General features: G+C 36.9%; 1 protein-coding gene across 2 annotated transcripts in view; it reads left to right on the top strand.

Moving 5' to 3' along the window:
• Positions 1-16,416, top strand: part of LOC134536572 (zinc finger protein 674-like) — a 53,938-nt gene extending 37,522 nt beyond the window's left edge. For both annotated transcript variants that reach the window (XM_063376327.1, XM_063376328.1), the window contains exon 4: positions 264-16,416. In XM_063376327.1, coding sequence (XP_063232397.1) covers positions 264-1,304 — 1,041 coding nt within the window. In that variant the 3' untranslated portion in view covers positions 1,305-16,416. The remainder of the gene's footprint in view (positions 1-263) is intronic.
• Positions 16,417-16,994: the final 578 nt, after the last annotated feature.

The following is a 16,994-nucleotide window of genomic DNA, read 5'->3' as shown; positions in this document are numbered from 1 at the left end:
TGTTTAATGATTTAATAAATAAATAAATTCATATATTTTCTTTGTCAACTTTTTTCATTACTCTTCTTAATTTTTGAAGGTCTGCTGTTACAACAATTTTTTTTTTCATTTTTTATATTGGTTTTAGTCATATTAAAATATTTCATAAAAACAATTTAACACACTACACACTAGCACTTATTAGTTCATAGTACATGTTTGAAATATGACCATACTAATTATTAACAACCAAGTAGGAGACACCAAGGGACCCTTGTTTGCAGCACTTGACGGGCACGGGGGACCAGGCCTCCGGGGCGAACCCCTCGGTGCCGTCGGAGAACGGGGGCACGAACCCCACCTCCAAGGACAGCGGCACGGACTTCCTGAACGGGTCCAGCAACGGCTCGGTGAGCAGCACCAGCTTCGCCCAGGAGTCTCCGCCGGAGAGCAGCAGCGGAGACACGCCGTACGTGATCCAGGAGCTGGTGCCCATGAAGATGGAGAAGGAGTCTCCGCTGGCGGGCATCGCCACCTTCACGGCGGTGAGCCCCTCGTCGCAGGTGGCGCGCATCCACGCGGAGGGCTACATCCTGCAGGAGCTCAGCCCCACCAAGATGAGCGAGGCGTGTCCCCCGTGGGTGACCAGCAGCATGGTCCGGCGGCCCTCCTTCCCGGTGCACGTCATCCACGGCACCAGCGACGCCTTCACGCAGTACGGCGAGGGCTGTCGGCCCGACGACACCTCGGGGGAGCTCCTCAGGCTGAAGACGGAGGCGGAGGTGAAGAAGGAGCCGGCGGGGGAGTGCGGGGAGAGTCCGGACGGCTACCACTGCCCCATCTGCGAGCGCCAGTTCCTGGACGGCAAGGGCTTCGAGGTGCACATCCGCTCGCACATGGGCAACGGCAACGTGTGCCCCGTCTGCCACAAGCGCTTCGCCGGCAACAACTCGCTGCGCGTGCACGTGGGCATCCACGCCCGCATGAAGCCCCACCGCTGCTCCGTGTGCAACAAGTGCTTCGCCCAGAAGGGACAGCTGAAGGTGCACACGCGACTGCACACGGGCGAGCGGCCGTACCAGTGCCACATCTGCCAGGAGGCCTTCTTCCAGATGGTCTCCCTCTCGAACCACATCAAGCGCAACCACACGGGGGAGACGCCCTTCAAGTGCATGCTCTGCGGCAAGTCCTTCACGTCCAAGAGCGTGCTGACGGGCCACATCAACATTCACACGCGTCGGTACGAGTGCCCCGTCTGCCACGACCTGTTCACGCGCAAGAAGCACCTCACCACTCACCTCAAGATGCAGCATGCCAAGAGCTGAGGCTTGCCTTATAGCCACTATGTTCACCCGGTGGCTATCCAGTGAGGCTCCGCCCGAGCTCGGTGCTTTTCATTCCTCAGGTTGCAAACTGCGTTGTCCGAGTGCTCCGTGTGAGCAGAATTGAGGTATGTTGTATTTCCAGTGGCTTAATCACAGAGTAATAACTGCAAACATGAAGGTTTCTTATCCTCTTGTAATATTCTGATCCATCACCATTACTCATTATTCCATCCTATGCATATGTTAGTGTTACATTTCATTTCCAACCTTTACATTGTATCAGCACATAGTCTCACGTCTTGCAGGGAGACTTACAATATCAGTCTCTAGTTAAGAAGTGGTAATTATTTTAACTATAATTTAACTCTTTTCCATTATGTTTTTTTTTATTTTAATTAAAGTAAAATACAACATGTAGGAATGCAAGTAATCTCAGGGTAACTACCTAACCAGGAATACTGGTTAACTGAAAGAATCGTGAATTTTTTTGCTTTCGAAAAATCCATGAGAAAGTCTTTTCGTAAGTCACTGGGAGTTATCTGTCTGTCTAGGAAAAAGGGAAACAGCTTAGGTGAAAAACTACATGTTCTGCTGTCAGTTATGTCACTGTTGACTGCTATTGTTTATTGACTCAACCTGCATGGATGTGGCAGATAGAATCACAGTTAACACACTGTACTAGCTGACTTCATGCTTCTTTTTTCCTCCTTCTGGTTTTTAATCTCGGTAGACAACTGCAGTCGCAGCACCACCTTATATATGCAGTGGAAGTGAGCTGTAGCAGACTTGCTTTTGACAGTTCTCCCTAGACTAAGTTTTAATAGTTCTGAACGTTAGACTTGGAAAAACCTGAAAAAGAAAGCCCCACCCAGGGTGAAAGGAATGGGTAGTTGACAGTAATACCGTATTTACTCGCGTAAAGGCCCCACCTTAACCCAAATTTTCGACTCCAAAAAAGGGGAGGGGGCCTATACGCGAATTTGGAGGAAAAAATAGATTTTTCTTTTTTTCAGGTATGAAAAACTAACATTTAATAAAAGCAAAATGAAATACCGCCACAACTTATTTAAACACCAATTAAATTTTGATCGTGCGTCTAGCTAGCCAGCCAACCAGACAAAGGAGTGTTAGAAATACCAGTACCTGCTCCACCCACTTCCCTTCCTCCTTCACTTCCCCTCTTCTTCCCCGACAACACTCCACTTCAACACAGCGGCAGCGCGCGAGTTCGGCTTTCTTTATCTTTATGTCGTTTGAGATAGGACTAACTGCTTACATCTGGCATGCCTCACGGCGGTCCTACTGAGAGCGGACAAACTATAATACCAGTCTCTCTATCACTGCCGCTTACAAAATCACCTCCCGCCGCTCTTTGATGCATGCCAAGCTGCCCTGCCCTCAGATAAACCCAGAAAAACATGTTTTTAAATTTTTTCTCAAAAATATTTACAAATCAAGGAGGGGGGGGGGGGGGGGCGTATACGCGGGCGGGGCCTTTACGCGAGCAAATACGGTATTCACTCCCTCATTAGAAAGAATACACATTTTTGCATGGACGTTAGTTCACATTCACCTGTATTCCTTTTCCTTAATGTATTCCTTACATGTGGTTCTTGCTTGCTGGAACATTTTCCACGCATCGGAACGAAAAACGTGCCGTGGGATCAAAGAAGGAGCATTTGAGTGGCCAAGCAAGTTGTTGAATGTTGTTGGTTTTATAAAATTAACAGAATATCGACAGTGTTCTGGTGTTGAACCCAGAATCGCTTCAAGGCAGTGCCTACCGCCTGTGAATGAAAAGCACCCAGTCCAGGCAAAACTTGACTTTGAGGACGTGTGCCGATTACAAATATTGAACATCTTCTTTAAGCACTTAAAGAGAATAATTTTGAGTGGTGTTGGTTGTGTGGCCATGGCTTGCGCACTGCGTGTGAGCGGAAACTCTCGTTGCGTATAACATATCAGGAACCGCACACGTGCTACGGAGCTGATGTGCACGAAATTTAAATTTGCATTTGGATCAAGCAGTTGGCCAGAAGTTGGAGGAATGCGATATCATTCGACAATATTGTTGTGATGTGCGAATTTTGTATGTTATTCCACATATTTTGTAATATTTTTTTTGTTTTTGTATTTTAATTTTTTTTGTTTTATCAATCAGTACCTAATTATTTTGTGAGGTTGTTAGTAATGTTATATTTTCCCCCCCCATAGTTTAACACTAGTACAAAATAGTTATTTTTGCTGAATATAACAATATAATTAATCTCATTGCTATCTTGTTAATAGTGTTGCAAAAAGTGGGAAAAAAAACTTGTGTATTGCAGCAAATTAAAAAAAAAAACTTGCTCCAAACTAAGTGTTATATACATGTGTACTTATTATTTTGTAATTCCAAGCTGTTTACCAGATACAGAGATTTTAGAATTATGTTCACATGTACTTGTTTAAACCTCTTTATTGTGAGGTTTGCATTTTATAGCAAATTTTTGATTGGAGAACTGGGAAATTATGTTGGCTTCTATTGATGCTCATAAACTGTCAGTGATAAATAATTTTTGTGTTGTTATAATTTCTTCGTAAAAACTTCTCATACGTACTACAGGTTAGTTTTTAAAGTTACCGTTGAAAGTATTTTAGTTTCTAGATTGTAATAAGTTCCTTCAATTTTCAACATACTGATAAATTCATTACAAAATTAGCTTGTGATGGTTAATAACTATCATTAATATTTAAAAAAAAACTGTTCTTGATAAATATTGGTGCATTTTTATACATACTTGAAGTTGTTTCAGTAATAATCAAATTCTGAATAATATTAATGATTAATGATTTTCAAGAATTTCAGTGTTAAAATTTGCTGTGTTTATGATGCAAATACAGTTTACCTGCTTTTTATATTTCAGTGAATTTATTTGTAGTATTTAGCTCAAAGAATATTATATTTACAGCAAGAAAAATTTTTGTAAACATTTTGACACATGTTATGCTGTTATACGAAATTTCATACATGCATTTTTAGAGGAATTAAAAGAGCTAATTTCAAGATTGTGTGATATTTCAGTGAAGGAATTGTATTTGCAGCATATTTAAATAGTTTTAGAATCATTTTGTATGATTTAATTAGGTAGTGAAGTGCCCGTTAAATTAATCAAGCATGCAATTTTTTTGTGGTTTTAGACTCTTTATAATGCACACTTACATACTACACATTTTTATCATGTGGGTGACATGATTTGAGATATTTTATACTTATCTGATAAAAATATGATACCTAATACTGTTATTACCCATATCATCTAACATAGTTTTTATAAGAACAGATTAAGTATTTGTGTGTTCTTTTTTGTGTATTCAACCGGTCATATTTTTTTTATTTTAATTAACTGTGCACATCAGTTTTTATGTTTGCAGGGTTGAGTTTAGCATGAGTACCTATCACCCTGGACAATAGTTACCATCTTCTTGGTAGTGAATTCAGTTTAGCAACTACAAATGGCATCCCTTGTTATTGTAATCAAAGGGTGGAGCTCTAGATAGCCTGGAGTCGTGCAGGAAACCCTGCCGAAGAAGCTTGCGAAATGCCAGAAGGTCTGAGAGGCTGTTACAACTAGACGTAAGATGGTACATATTGGAGTGATAGTCTCTATCGTAAACAACATTCGTAGTCAGTTTGGCTCTTGGTGTCTAACAGTAATTCTCCTTGACTGCAGTTTGTAATAAGTTTCTTGTCTTTTTCCACTATACTTGGCATACAAACTAAGGGTAGCGACACAGTCTGTTTTATAGCCTTAAGCTGGTGTTAAAATTTTTTTGATTAATTTAATTGCAGTTTCAGTTTTGCTGGAGTTTATTGGGATTATTGTATTCTTTTGGCAAATAGATTCTTTGAATGCTCCTAGCAATGTACCTATGTATTTGATAATATTTCTGCTTTTTTTTTTAACCTAGAACATACTGATTTGGGTTTTCTACTTTTAATACTTCCAATTTTTTTTTATTATTCATTCAGTTATTTGAGCAGAGTTCTTTTCACAGTATCAATGGTTCCTAAAAATTACGTACATGTAAATTTCCTGAGTTTTTAGATTTGGGACTGAAATTTGGATTTTACTGTACTTTCTGTGAAATATTTACCTGTTGAATAGTATTCATCAGTTTTCTACTCTCCTGAACTACAATGCTAAAACTCGAAGAAAGATTGCTGCATCTCCATTTCAAAACAATCAACGGGTAGATAACAGGCATGGGTGTGCTGAAAGAAAGGGAAATGAAATGTTTGAATTTAGAGTTTGATACATTTTTATTAGTTACATAAAGCTAATTTTTTAATGTCATTTATAGTGACAAGTCAGTGTGATAATTAGCATGTATGTAGTTTCATGGTAACCTGATGGTGATAGCTATTCCTTACTGGTATTTTAAATTATAGATTTTTAAAAATAATTTTATTTTATGTAGTTGAAATATTCAAACATGCTTTTGATTTTGAAATGCAAACTTATTCAATAGTGATAATTGTTAGTTGTTATGTGGCCATTTGGTTTGTTTAAATATTTTTATTGATATAAGCAAGTGATAAGCTGTTCATAAATTTTTGGCGTAGTGCATCCGGTTGAAAGCATGTTTGCACATTCGTAACTCTTACTGTTATGCACAAACAGTCTAGATATGCTGAATAATACTGCTCACTTATGTAAACATAACAGAATGTGAGTACAGACAAAAGGCAGTAATCAAGTATTTATTTTAATCACATTACTTATTGAAAATTTCCTACTCATTGGTTAGTGCAGCTGTGTGTGTTGTATTTTCTTGTTTGTACCCTGTTTCAATAATCATTGTGTTCAGATGATTGCTGTTTGCATTTTAAAATGAACAAGTCATGGATTGTATTCTAAAATCCAACATGTCATACAAATTATCTTTAGTGTGCTGATACTAAAGTTTAATGCTTTCTTGGGAAGTTTAAACTGCATTCTTCCTTCCACTGTTAACGACTCCTGAATAGTTCTCCAGAATTAACATTGAGGCACAATCTGTAACCAAAATAGTTATAGAATTTGAAGGGAGAACTCTTGCCAATTTTATTGATCAATTGGAGTAAGTTTTGTACTACAGAATCTCAGATTTTGACTGCTGGTAATCATAGTTGATTACAAAGGATATACATAGACACACACATACATATAATTGTAATTATGCTAGTTATGTTCTGATGTACTAAAATCATTTACACCTGGGCAAATCATCAAAATATTTTACTGGTTGCTAGTCACTTCCACTAGTGAGTCATGTGGGGATTTCAAGTGTTGCAGGCACACTGCTTTGGGTGGGTGCAAATTTATTTGGAGTGTGTTAATTCTGTTGATTGCAGTTTTAATCTAAATATTTGCTTCACAAGTTTTGATGAGCTATATTTGATTAGTTGTTCAAATACCAATAATGCTTTGTTACATTATTCTAAGGAGAGATATGTTGAATGTGCGGTTGAATACTTTCTAATGTTGTTGGGGTGGTCCACAGATCTGTGTTTTAAATGTTGATAAATTTTCTGTAGTATAGTTAAATCATAAATTTTTTTACATCACTTTATTTTAGTAATTCCTTGTAAAATTTAAAAAATATGATGAAGCAAGACTGTAATGTTAGTGGTTGGAGATCATGTAAATGTGTGTATATGCACGGGCATTTTGGTGGAAACTCACGGGTTCTTTATTTTTCATATACTTGCCTTTACAATAGACTGGAAGACATACAAAGAAATAGTAATTAATTCTGTCCTCAGGTCCATCCTGTACAAATCCAGATTTTCTTACTCTGTCCACAGATTTTAATTTTAAAGATGTCAATAGCTCTGTATAGTTAGGTAGGTACATATGTAATAGTTGTATGACAGTGTTCCCACTAGTTCCTGATAGTGGTTAACATTACACATGCCTTACTTGTGTTTATTTTGTGATGAGTTTGTGGTGTTGAAACCTGTAATAACTGTTCAATTTTTAATTGTTAATTGTTTGTGACATTGTGCTGCTGCAGACTCTCTTAGTCAGATACATTCAATCCACTAAACAGAATGCAAAACTGGGTTTCACAGAAACTGAGAGAATCCGTTTGCAGGAACCTCCGTGTGAAAAATGCTCTGTTTTAGCTTTGTCAAAAGATTTCTTTTCTTTTCTTAGAACTACAGAAATGTTTTATACCATTGAATGCACGAGAGCATTTGATTTTTCTTATCAGTTTCCTAACATTTTTTGTCCAGGAACTGAGTGAAGTACATTTACTTGAATATAAGATGCCTTCAATTCTAAGACACTTTTTTTTTGACACTAAAGTTTCTCTAAAATAAATTATTTACCTGCTAATATTAGATGCACTTCAATTTACGTAACACATTTATTTGTTAAAGGTGAATGATAAAAATATGGCTTTTAGTTTTTTTTAACTACTTTCCTAACCCAAACAGTTCTGCTCAGTAGGTTTTGTCCTGGTTGTCTTAACATCTAGCTGCTTCAATCTTTAGTGAGACAAGGTTGTTCTTTGCCATAGAAAGTGCTCATCCTTCAGAAATAAACACAAGCCTTGCTTACATGTTGTATCTATAGCAATAATTTCATCTTTGTGAGACAGTTAACTAGCTAGCTGTCCCTAGTTCTTATCACATCCTTATCTACCATCTTGCTAAATAACCTGCTCCATTTATACTGACACAGGAGTTGCAAGTGCAGGAAGTTATCAATCACCCTTGATGGTGGCTGCAGCAAGGCACACTGAAATGTCGGGCACATCGTCACTTACAAGCACTTTGCCTCAGCCCAAAAGCAGTTTTTGTATTTAAGGTTTATTTAAATTTTCTTTGTTCATTAACCCTCACACACAGAAACATCTCTGTACGTTCAAGGATTGTGAATCCTGAAGTCTCCTGTCCCATGCTTTAGGAGTGTGGAAATGCTACATAGAATCTGTAACATGCAATCGGTAAAAAATACATGAACATAGCAAATACTGCAAAATGTTTGTGAGCATTCCACACATCAGGGGTCTGTTGCATCTCATTGGACGTAACTACTCTAGTGATAAACGATGAAATGCTGGACTTGTTCATTGCCATTTATGTCTCCTCAGCATGCTACATAATTACCCACAGGTTTGACGTATATTTGAGCTACAATTTGATTTACTGTTTAGTGAATTCATCTGTACTTTGAGGTGTCTGCAAGCACAGTTTGTTCCACTTTACTTAGTTAAATAGGTGACAATTTTAAGAGTTTTTTTATTTAGTTTTAAATAAAAATATGAAGACCATTATTTTTTACAAAATAGGTGATAATTGTTAATCATTCCAGCAGTACTGTTGCTTTGCATTTACTGCATAGTTTCTAAACTCGTCGGAATCTCAGTAACTCAAACTTGAGGCATGATAGGCTTATTTTGGGTTGAAAAAATTCTCTCACTTAGCTATTTCAGTGACTGTAAACACATGCAAAGGTTTTTCTCACCATGTAAAACTCAGGATGTCATGTTCTAGGCTGATAAATGAACCGAGATGATATTAGGAGATGTATTTTTAATGCAACACAAATGCATCTTAACATACCACAGTCTTATTTAATTTACCACTGCAGATATCTGATGGTCACGAAAGTCGGAAAGAACTGAAGGACTGGTCACGAAGGTCAAGGAAAAGTCCTGAAATAAACAGTAGTGGATCTGAGAGTCACGAAACTTAAGTTTCCAGCAGCTTTGATCTAAGTTGCATTATTTTCTTTTGACACCTCACTTTGATTATAGTCACACATAAATATAAATACATTGAGTCCCAGAAACTCTGCATGTGATAACCCGGCAGTCCGGATGACTTGGCCACACCCTGGCAGGGCGAGAATACCCCATGCGCAGACCCCAATGTCCCACATTTTTTGTCTCGTGCCACCATGTGTCTGGCACCGGCGTGCTCAGCCTGCAGCCTTTGCCAGGGTTACTCGATTTCTTAACCGCGTTGCGTAACTCAATGTGAGTGACTGTGCTGTTTCACAGTTTGTGGGTGATGGCATCTTCCATTTAAAGAATACAAGTGAACTTGTCTATGGAGCAAAAGTTGCAGGCATTAAAGAGACTGGATAGGGGAGAAAGTGTCGTTACAGTGGCTAAAGACTTGGGATTCTGCAAAAGTACTCTTGAAGACTGCGGACAGAAATCGAGTCGTGGTGTGTTAAGAGAATGCGTACAGAAATATTGAAAGAAAGGAAAAGTATGAAGGAAAGTGACTTTGAAGTAAATGAAGCACTTAACATTTGGTTTCGCTAAATAAGAGAGAAGGGCATGCCAATTATTGGGCTAATCTGGCAAGAGAAGGCCTTGAAATTTTATGAAGAATTTAAAAACGACAACGATCTTAAATTTTTTTACGAGCACTGGCTGGCTTGATCGTTGGAAGAAACGCTATGGAGTCCGGCAGCTTAGTATTTGTGGGGACACGGAGGGTATGTCTCAGTTTAAGGGAAACTTTCAGAAATGTATCTAAGTTGAAGGTTAGACTGGAGAGCAATTGTACAGTTGTGATGAAACAGGTATTAATTTTAAACTGTTACCAGCGAAAAGTCTTGCTTTCAAGGAAGAACAGTCAGCCCAAGGTTTTAAAAGGAGCAAGGAGATGGTAACAATCCTAGCATGCAGTAATGCAACAAACAGGTGAGCACAAATTAAAACTTGCTCTAATAGGAAATCAAAGAAACCATGTGCGTTGGAGCACTTTGGTATGGACAAACCTTCAGTTTGGTACCCAAACCAGTCACATGCCTGTGCAATTTTCAAAGAATGGTTCAAAGAAATATTTGTTCCAGTGATTAAGCAGTTTTTAAAATATAAAAACCTGCCACAGAAGGCTACTTTGATTTGGGACAATGCGTCTTCGCCCCCAGACATCTAAGAGTTAAAAAATGGGGACATGCGAGTAATGTTTTTACCACCCAATGTCAGTGTTATGCCAGCCAATGGACCAAGGAGTTTTGGTTAGTCCCAAGAGAAGATACAGGTGTAAGCTGTTATCCTCCCTTCTTTCTGCAAACGATGTTGTTGGATGGGTGGCGGATGCCTGGAACTCCTTGATCGCAAGGGAAATGAGTTAGTTGAACATGATGACGCAGAAAATGTAAACTTACTCGACCTCCTGAAAAGAGTTCCTGGATATGCTGAAGCTGATGAAAATGACGTCTCAGGCGCGGTGCACACAAGAGCGATACGATAGACGATGCGATAAACGATACGATACGCGTCGCGACGTGAATACGACATGGTTCCATGGAATGTGTGGCAACTATATGGAAGCAACGTAAGTAGGTGCACACTAGCGCGATAGCGATACGATAGCAATACCGATCGGCGTCGTATCGTGGAGGCTACACAGCGTGCTGGTCGCGCCAGGCAACAGTATCGCTTCGTGTTCCCTTCACGAAACATGGCGGGTTCGCAGGAGGATGTTGTTACGATGATTGCATCTATCAAACATGTAGAAAACAAACCTTGTTTGTGGAACTACACCCTCAAAACGTATTCTAGGACAGATGCCACTAGTTTGGCATAGAAAAACATAGCAGAAGAAATGAAAGACACAGGTAAATGACCCATTAGGGTCAAGAAAAAAAAAAAGAAAACCCTATTACCTTGCAGCACATCTTGCTTTCCTCCGTCCCTATATGAAGGGAACGACTACGTCAGGAAATGCAACCGTACAAGTATGGGATCACTACGAGGAATCAAAATCGTCATGCATGGCAGATAGACAGTGATTTACAACAATCAACAGATAGTGTCATGGAAGTATCATTGGGTATGCCAGAGGGTACACATTAAGATGTGGATTCTGAAATTCTTCAACAACCCCACGTGTCAAAGAAGAGGAAAGTGGTAACCCCTACACACGACATGGACAAAGAATTTGTTGAATGGCTTGCTTCGAAAAAAAGAAGAAAGAACTAGGAAACTGGAAAACGAAAGCGAACAAAATGATTCTGACTGGCTGTTTTTAAGGTCGTTGCTGCATGATTTCAAGAAACTGGATGACAGGCGCAAAAGAAATCTTAAAGCGAAATATATTCTACAGCTTAACGAACAGTTGAATGATGCTGAGAGAGAAGCATCAGGCATGTTTTCTTCACAATGTGATCCGTCTGCTTACAGTACTCCACATGAGATACATTGTCCTATTCCAACCACTGTACTCTCAGCCAACAACGTTCACACAGTTTCACACACTGATTGTTTACCCAATAACATCGACACAGTTTCATTAACTGTATTGCGTTAACATTTGTGTGATGCAAGTAGTGTTTTTTTTTCTTTGTTTTGACTGTATTGTATTCTCTTCTTTTGCTATACATAATAAATGAATGTTTACACTATATACCGCAACTTACTCTATGGCCTCTTAATGGCTAATAACATAGTTTACTTACCTTAATGTAATAAGTAATTTCTCAGCAGGTGAAACAGCAAGCCTGTATTTAGTGTCTTGGCTTCGCAGTTCCTCTGAAACTAGCTGCTCCAGAATGTGAAACGTTTCTGTGCTCATCCTATACATTTCATGAAATTTTTTCTTTTGTTTTGTCGTAGTTCTCGGCCAACCACAGCCGAACTATGTTTAATATTCATGACATACGGATGTACCCAGTACTTCCTTGCCCTTTTCCATTTACGAATTTTTAGGTACCTGTAAGCCACTACAACATCCTCGTCAGAAGAACTCATCATTACAAATGAGGCCTTTATCGCTTTCTGTATTGCCTGTAGCATTGCTCTGGTGTGTACCTGAGAGTTGACAAGATAAAAGTTGCGTCGCGCAAAGCGATCCCACGCTTATCGCATCGCCTATCGTATTGCTCTGGTGTGCACCGCGCCTAAGAGTAGTTCCAAGTGATAAAACATTGTCTGATGCAGAAATTATTGCTGCTGTCACAGTTAATGAAACAATGATGGAAAATGATGTTGATGTTGACGTTGAGGACTCCACCATACAAGCTCCATGGTGAGCGACTAAAGGCTGTCGAAACCACCCTTCGGTTATTTTGAGCAACAAGGTGCGTCTGTAATGGACTTCCTGTTCCTTCGTCGTCTTCGCAATGAAGCAGCAAAATGCAGAGTGCAGTGCTGAAGACAACAGGACATTACGCATTTCTTTAAAAAAAAGTAGCCAGGTTTTGCAAAGACGGCTAGTTAATGTTTATTACAGACAGCTTTATGCCTTCATAAAATATTTTTCTGGGATTTGTCTTATCATGTAAATTACTCTACACTGTTTATTCATTAATTTTCATTTTCATGTAGTAAAGGCTCTATGCCTTCATAAAGTACGTACTTTTCCTTTGTTTATGGGTATTTGGGCAGTTTATTCTCTGTTGTATTCTGAAGCAAACAATACATTCAAGTACAGTACTGTATTTTCTGAGGAAACACTCGTACTTATTCTTTTTCAACCCCATTCCAGAATACCCGGCATTTTCACAAATTCGGCCACCCTTCAGTCCACGTTAGGCGGAGTTTTCGGGACTCCACTGTAGTTGGATGGATACTGTCTACTGCAATCAACTTGGCTCACCATGTAGGTAGGCACCCTGCAGTGGGTTAGTTCTGTGTGCTCTGGTTTTTGAACCTAAAGCCATGACCCAAATTAGAGAGTTTATTAGTGAGGGATGTGGTCCAGTTTGGGGGAACTTAATAATGCAATTTTTAGTTCTGTCTTCAGAAACATCTTGTAGTGACAGTAGGTAATGCATATAGCGTAAGGACAAGATATAATGGTGAATTGCCATAGAATAAGCCCTGTACAAAATTTAAATTTTCTAATAGAATAATAATATTTTAATTATCATATTCAATTGGATTTCGAATACTAACACTTCTAAATAATGAACATTCAGTTTTTGATGATATAAACAGAGCATACCTCGTGAGTTTGTCATTTTCGTGATTCAAACACCCAGTTAAGAATGATTTAACAGGGCTGTATAGTCAAAAACATGAACAGTACTTGGCATTTTAACAAGCAAAAAGTATTTGGAGTTCAGTTACTATATCATAAAACAGTAGCGGAATGAATCGTGTGACGATTCAAAATACTATTTGGAGGATTTCATACTTGAAAACAAACTATTATTTCTGTTTGTTTCATCACACTTACTTGTAGAGGGAAGAAATAGATAAAAGTCAGAAACCATGGACTACAACACAAAACATGGACCCTCTGCGATGGTCATTAAATAGGCCTGTGTGAATATTCAAATACGAATACGAAAAATAAATTAAGCAAACATAAATAATGGTTCCAAATTTAGGAAAAAATTAGCAGAAAATGTGTTTGTAATATTGCTGAACTAATATACAATTTACCTGGCTGCCATTAATAATGAAAGTGTGTGCATTACTATGGTTTAAATGAGTAATTATAAGCAATTTTCAATTGCATGATTTAAAAAAAAAATAAACTTTTTCGTGAAATTGATTGAATTTTGTGGTTCACGAAAACTTTCTGGATCAATATTTAGAGTAGCTGGTTATGAAAAATAAGGCAAATAAAAACTAAAATTAAAGGTTGGATAGGTTAGGTTAACTGTAAAAAACATATTTTTATCATAAGTTAAATATTCTAACATTCGTTATACTTATATAACTTTTGTAGCTGACTTAACCCACCTTTCACTTTAGTATTAATTATTTACACTCCATATTTACCTTTTTTCCGCAATGAATGTGTTACATGATGCAAAAAAAATTGTGCAATTATATTTCTCATGTTTACTATTCAAATTCAATATTCATATTTGTGAGTAAATTGGCTCAAGATATTTGTGACAAATTGTTTAATTAAACAAATACAGCTTGTACAACAATTGAAATGACATGATTTTGGTTTAATTGGTGTTTGGAAACATATTATCATAATATTTATGTAAGTTAGTACCATTTTTATAAAACAACAAATTAAAAAAAAACCTCTTGATTATGAGGATTTTTTTTTTTTTTTTTAACAAAACAGCCCAAAATAAGCCGGAATATCTTGTCTCTACAAACTCATCTTAACTTCCAGTTTACGAATTTGTTTCCTTAAGCAGCAGATAAAGTAGATGTTTATCTGACATTATTATTTAACAAAAGTAACATATTTTAGGGAGTGGTTACTAATAAACTTAATTTTATTGCAAGCCTGTGTCATTTTCATGCAAAGTTATTTTTTACTCCTAACTCGAGGAATGAGTATTTCAGTTACTGATGTTTTTGGAGGATTAGAAAAATGTAGAATGGTAAGTTTTATTGACAATGTAGTGACATTTTAATTTTATTCATAGCTATAAATGTTCTTGGTGACTATGTCATGTTAATGTTCATGTTTATATTTTCATAAACTTCTGTGACTGCTTATATATTTTTAGCAATAGTAGATAGTTTGCATTTTGTACTAAATGATTAGTTTGTATGTTATGTTAGCCATTACCTGCAATACAAACATTATTTTATTAGTAACTATTAAGCAAAATAGTTTATCTACCAGTTGTGCTATTGACTTGTTCCCTAGGAAGTAAGTACATGTTGTAATTTCTGTCTCAGAACAGTGTAAGCTACCTCAGTTTAAGACAGGTTAAAGTTTTTATCAGATCCATAGTTAATGTACACAACAAATACAAGGGTTTAAAACTTTACTTTTTCTCGTTTGATTTGGAACTAATTAATTGGAATTAATTTTGGATGAACTGAGATCTTCATGGTATTATCCGAATGTTTCACCATTGTCCACGCAGAATTATATTTATTGTGAAGGTTTCATAATGTGAAAAATTAAAATTGAAGCATGTGTGACATTTCCTGTATTTAAATTACTTCATTAAAACCTAAAAAAAAAATTAATGTAAAATGAGATATTTCTCCACTGGAGTTCTTCATAGCAATGTACAATATGATTCAGCTACATTACAAAGATTTGTGAGTACCAAAAATTGAACGTATCTCAGAAGTGTGTCAGAATTTAGATGTGTTATAGTGGTAATTAATTATAGGTAGTAAGTCCTTGTATAATGTACAGTTTAATTAAATTTAGTAGTGTTGTTAAGTGTCATCAATGAAAACTTAGATGTTAATGGTTTTTTAATTAAATATTTTATAAGTTTCACTTTGCACAAATGTCTCATACAAATTTGTTTTGATAACCTAAATTTTTTTAAAGGTTTTAGATTGTTGTAGAGATATTTTGATTTAGCTATATTTTTACAGTTATAGGTAAAATCAGACATTAGTTATGATTTTGTTGTTCAAGATGGTTCGAATAATGTCTCAACATTTGTTAAAAAAAAATAGGGTTAAAAAAAGTGTAAAAATTTCATCATATTTATATTAGTTATTGCTGCATAACTGTATGTTTTGTGGTAGTGCCAATTTTACTGCAAAGGAAGTAGAAGTGGAATTTGTGGAACAGACAGGATTGCAACAAATATTTTGTCGTAGGAATTGTGTGGCACTTTATTGCTTTTATTGCTTTATTGCTTTTTTTGTTGCTATTTTTGATTTAGCAAGTCATCATAAGCATTAGCTTACACTTTTTTTGTTTTTAAATAATTGGAAATATGTTCATCTATGTAATTTGCTACCCATTAAAAGCAGACATTTTAGCATATTACTCAAACATAATTTTTACATGCTTTATATTAGCTTCACCTGTATGTTTGTCTGTCCGTCTGTAACTCTGTCTGTCCGTCTGTAACTCTTTCGACTAAGAGTGAGTGACTCATCACAGTAAAATGTCCCACCCATTTCATTACGTTCGTTAGCCGAGCGGTCTAAGGCGCGCGACTTCTGTGACGTCAGCTTTCGGATTCAAAGATCGTGGGTTCTACTCCCGGCCACGCCGAAAAAAAACATGTTTTTTTTTTTTCCCCCGGTAAATTCTAATATTATATCCATACATCTAACTGCAAATGATTCGTAGAGACTTTACCATTTCTTTGTGACGTTGCAACTCCAAATAGTTATCTCAGATGGTAATAGGTAGTGTCGGTAACTCATTTCCCTATGATAATTATACATAAATATAGTTTAAAAAACTAAAAAAACATGCTTTTAAAGAATATCAAACTAAAAAGTTAAAAATAAATATAGTTTAAAAAACTAAAGAAACATGCTTTTAAAGATTATCAAACTAAAAAGTAAAAAATAATTTTAAAATTAAATTTATGACAATAGTATATAAGCAATACTAGTATAAATGAGAAAAAAGCATGGGGCGCTTAATATTCAAAAAATATGGCACAAAGCGCCTCAAGCTTTTTTCTCATTTATACTAGTATTGCTTATATACTATTGTCATAAATTTTTTTAGTTTGATAATCTTTAAAAGCATGTTTCTTTAGTTTTTTAAACTATATTTATTACCAGCATGTTTCCATTAACAGCAGGAGATACCACAGTTATATAGTTGCATTAGGATAAGAACTTTTGAGGCATGCCTGGATTTAAGTTCTACAAGTGTCATTCTAATTGTCTGCTCACTTGCACCTGGTTCTGTGAATTTATGGCTTACCCTTTTTTAACATAAACTACTACGAACAGTAACCATTAGTTCACTACTTGATTAAAGTAAATCCCCTGTTACTATTTGTCCTATCTGACAGTCGCAATGCGTAAGACTACCTCGTATGGCTGCTAGAC

This window comes from Bacillus rossius, chromosome 11 (assembly GCF_032445375.1).
Source record: "Bacillus rossius redtenbacheri isolate Brsri chromosome 11, Brsri_v3, whole genome shotgun sequence".
NCBI lineage: Eukaryota > Metazoa > Arthropoda > Insecta > Phasmatodea > Bacillidae > Bacillus > Bacillus rossius.
Note: the sequence above shows the minus strand (reverse complement) of the source record. Positions and strands in the feature narration are given on the sequence as shown.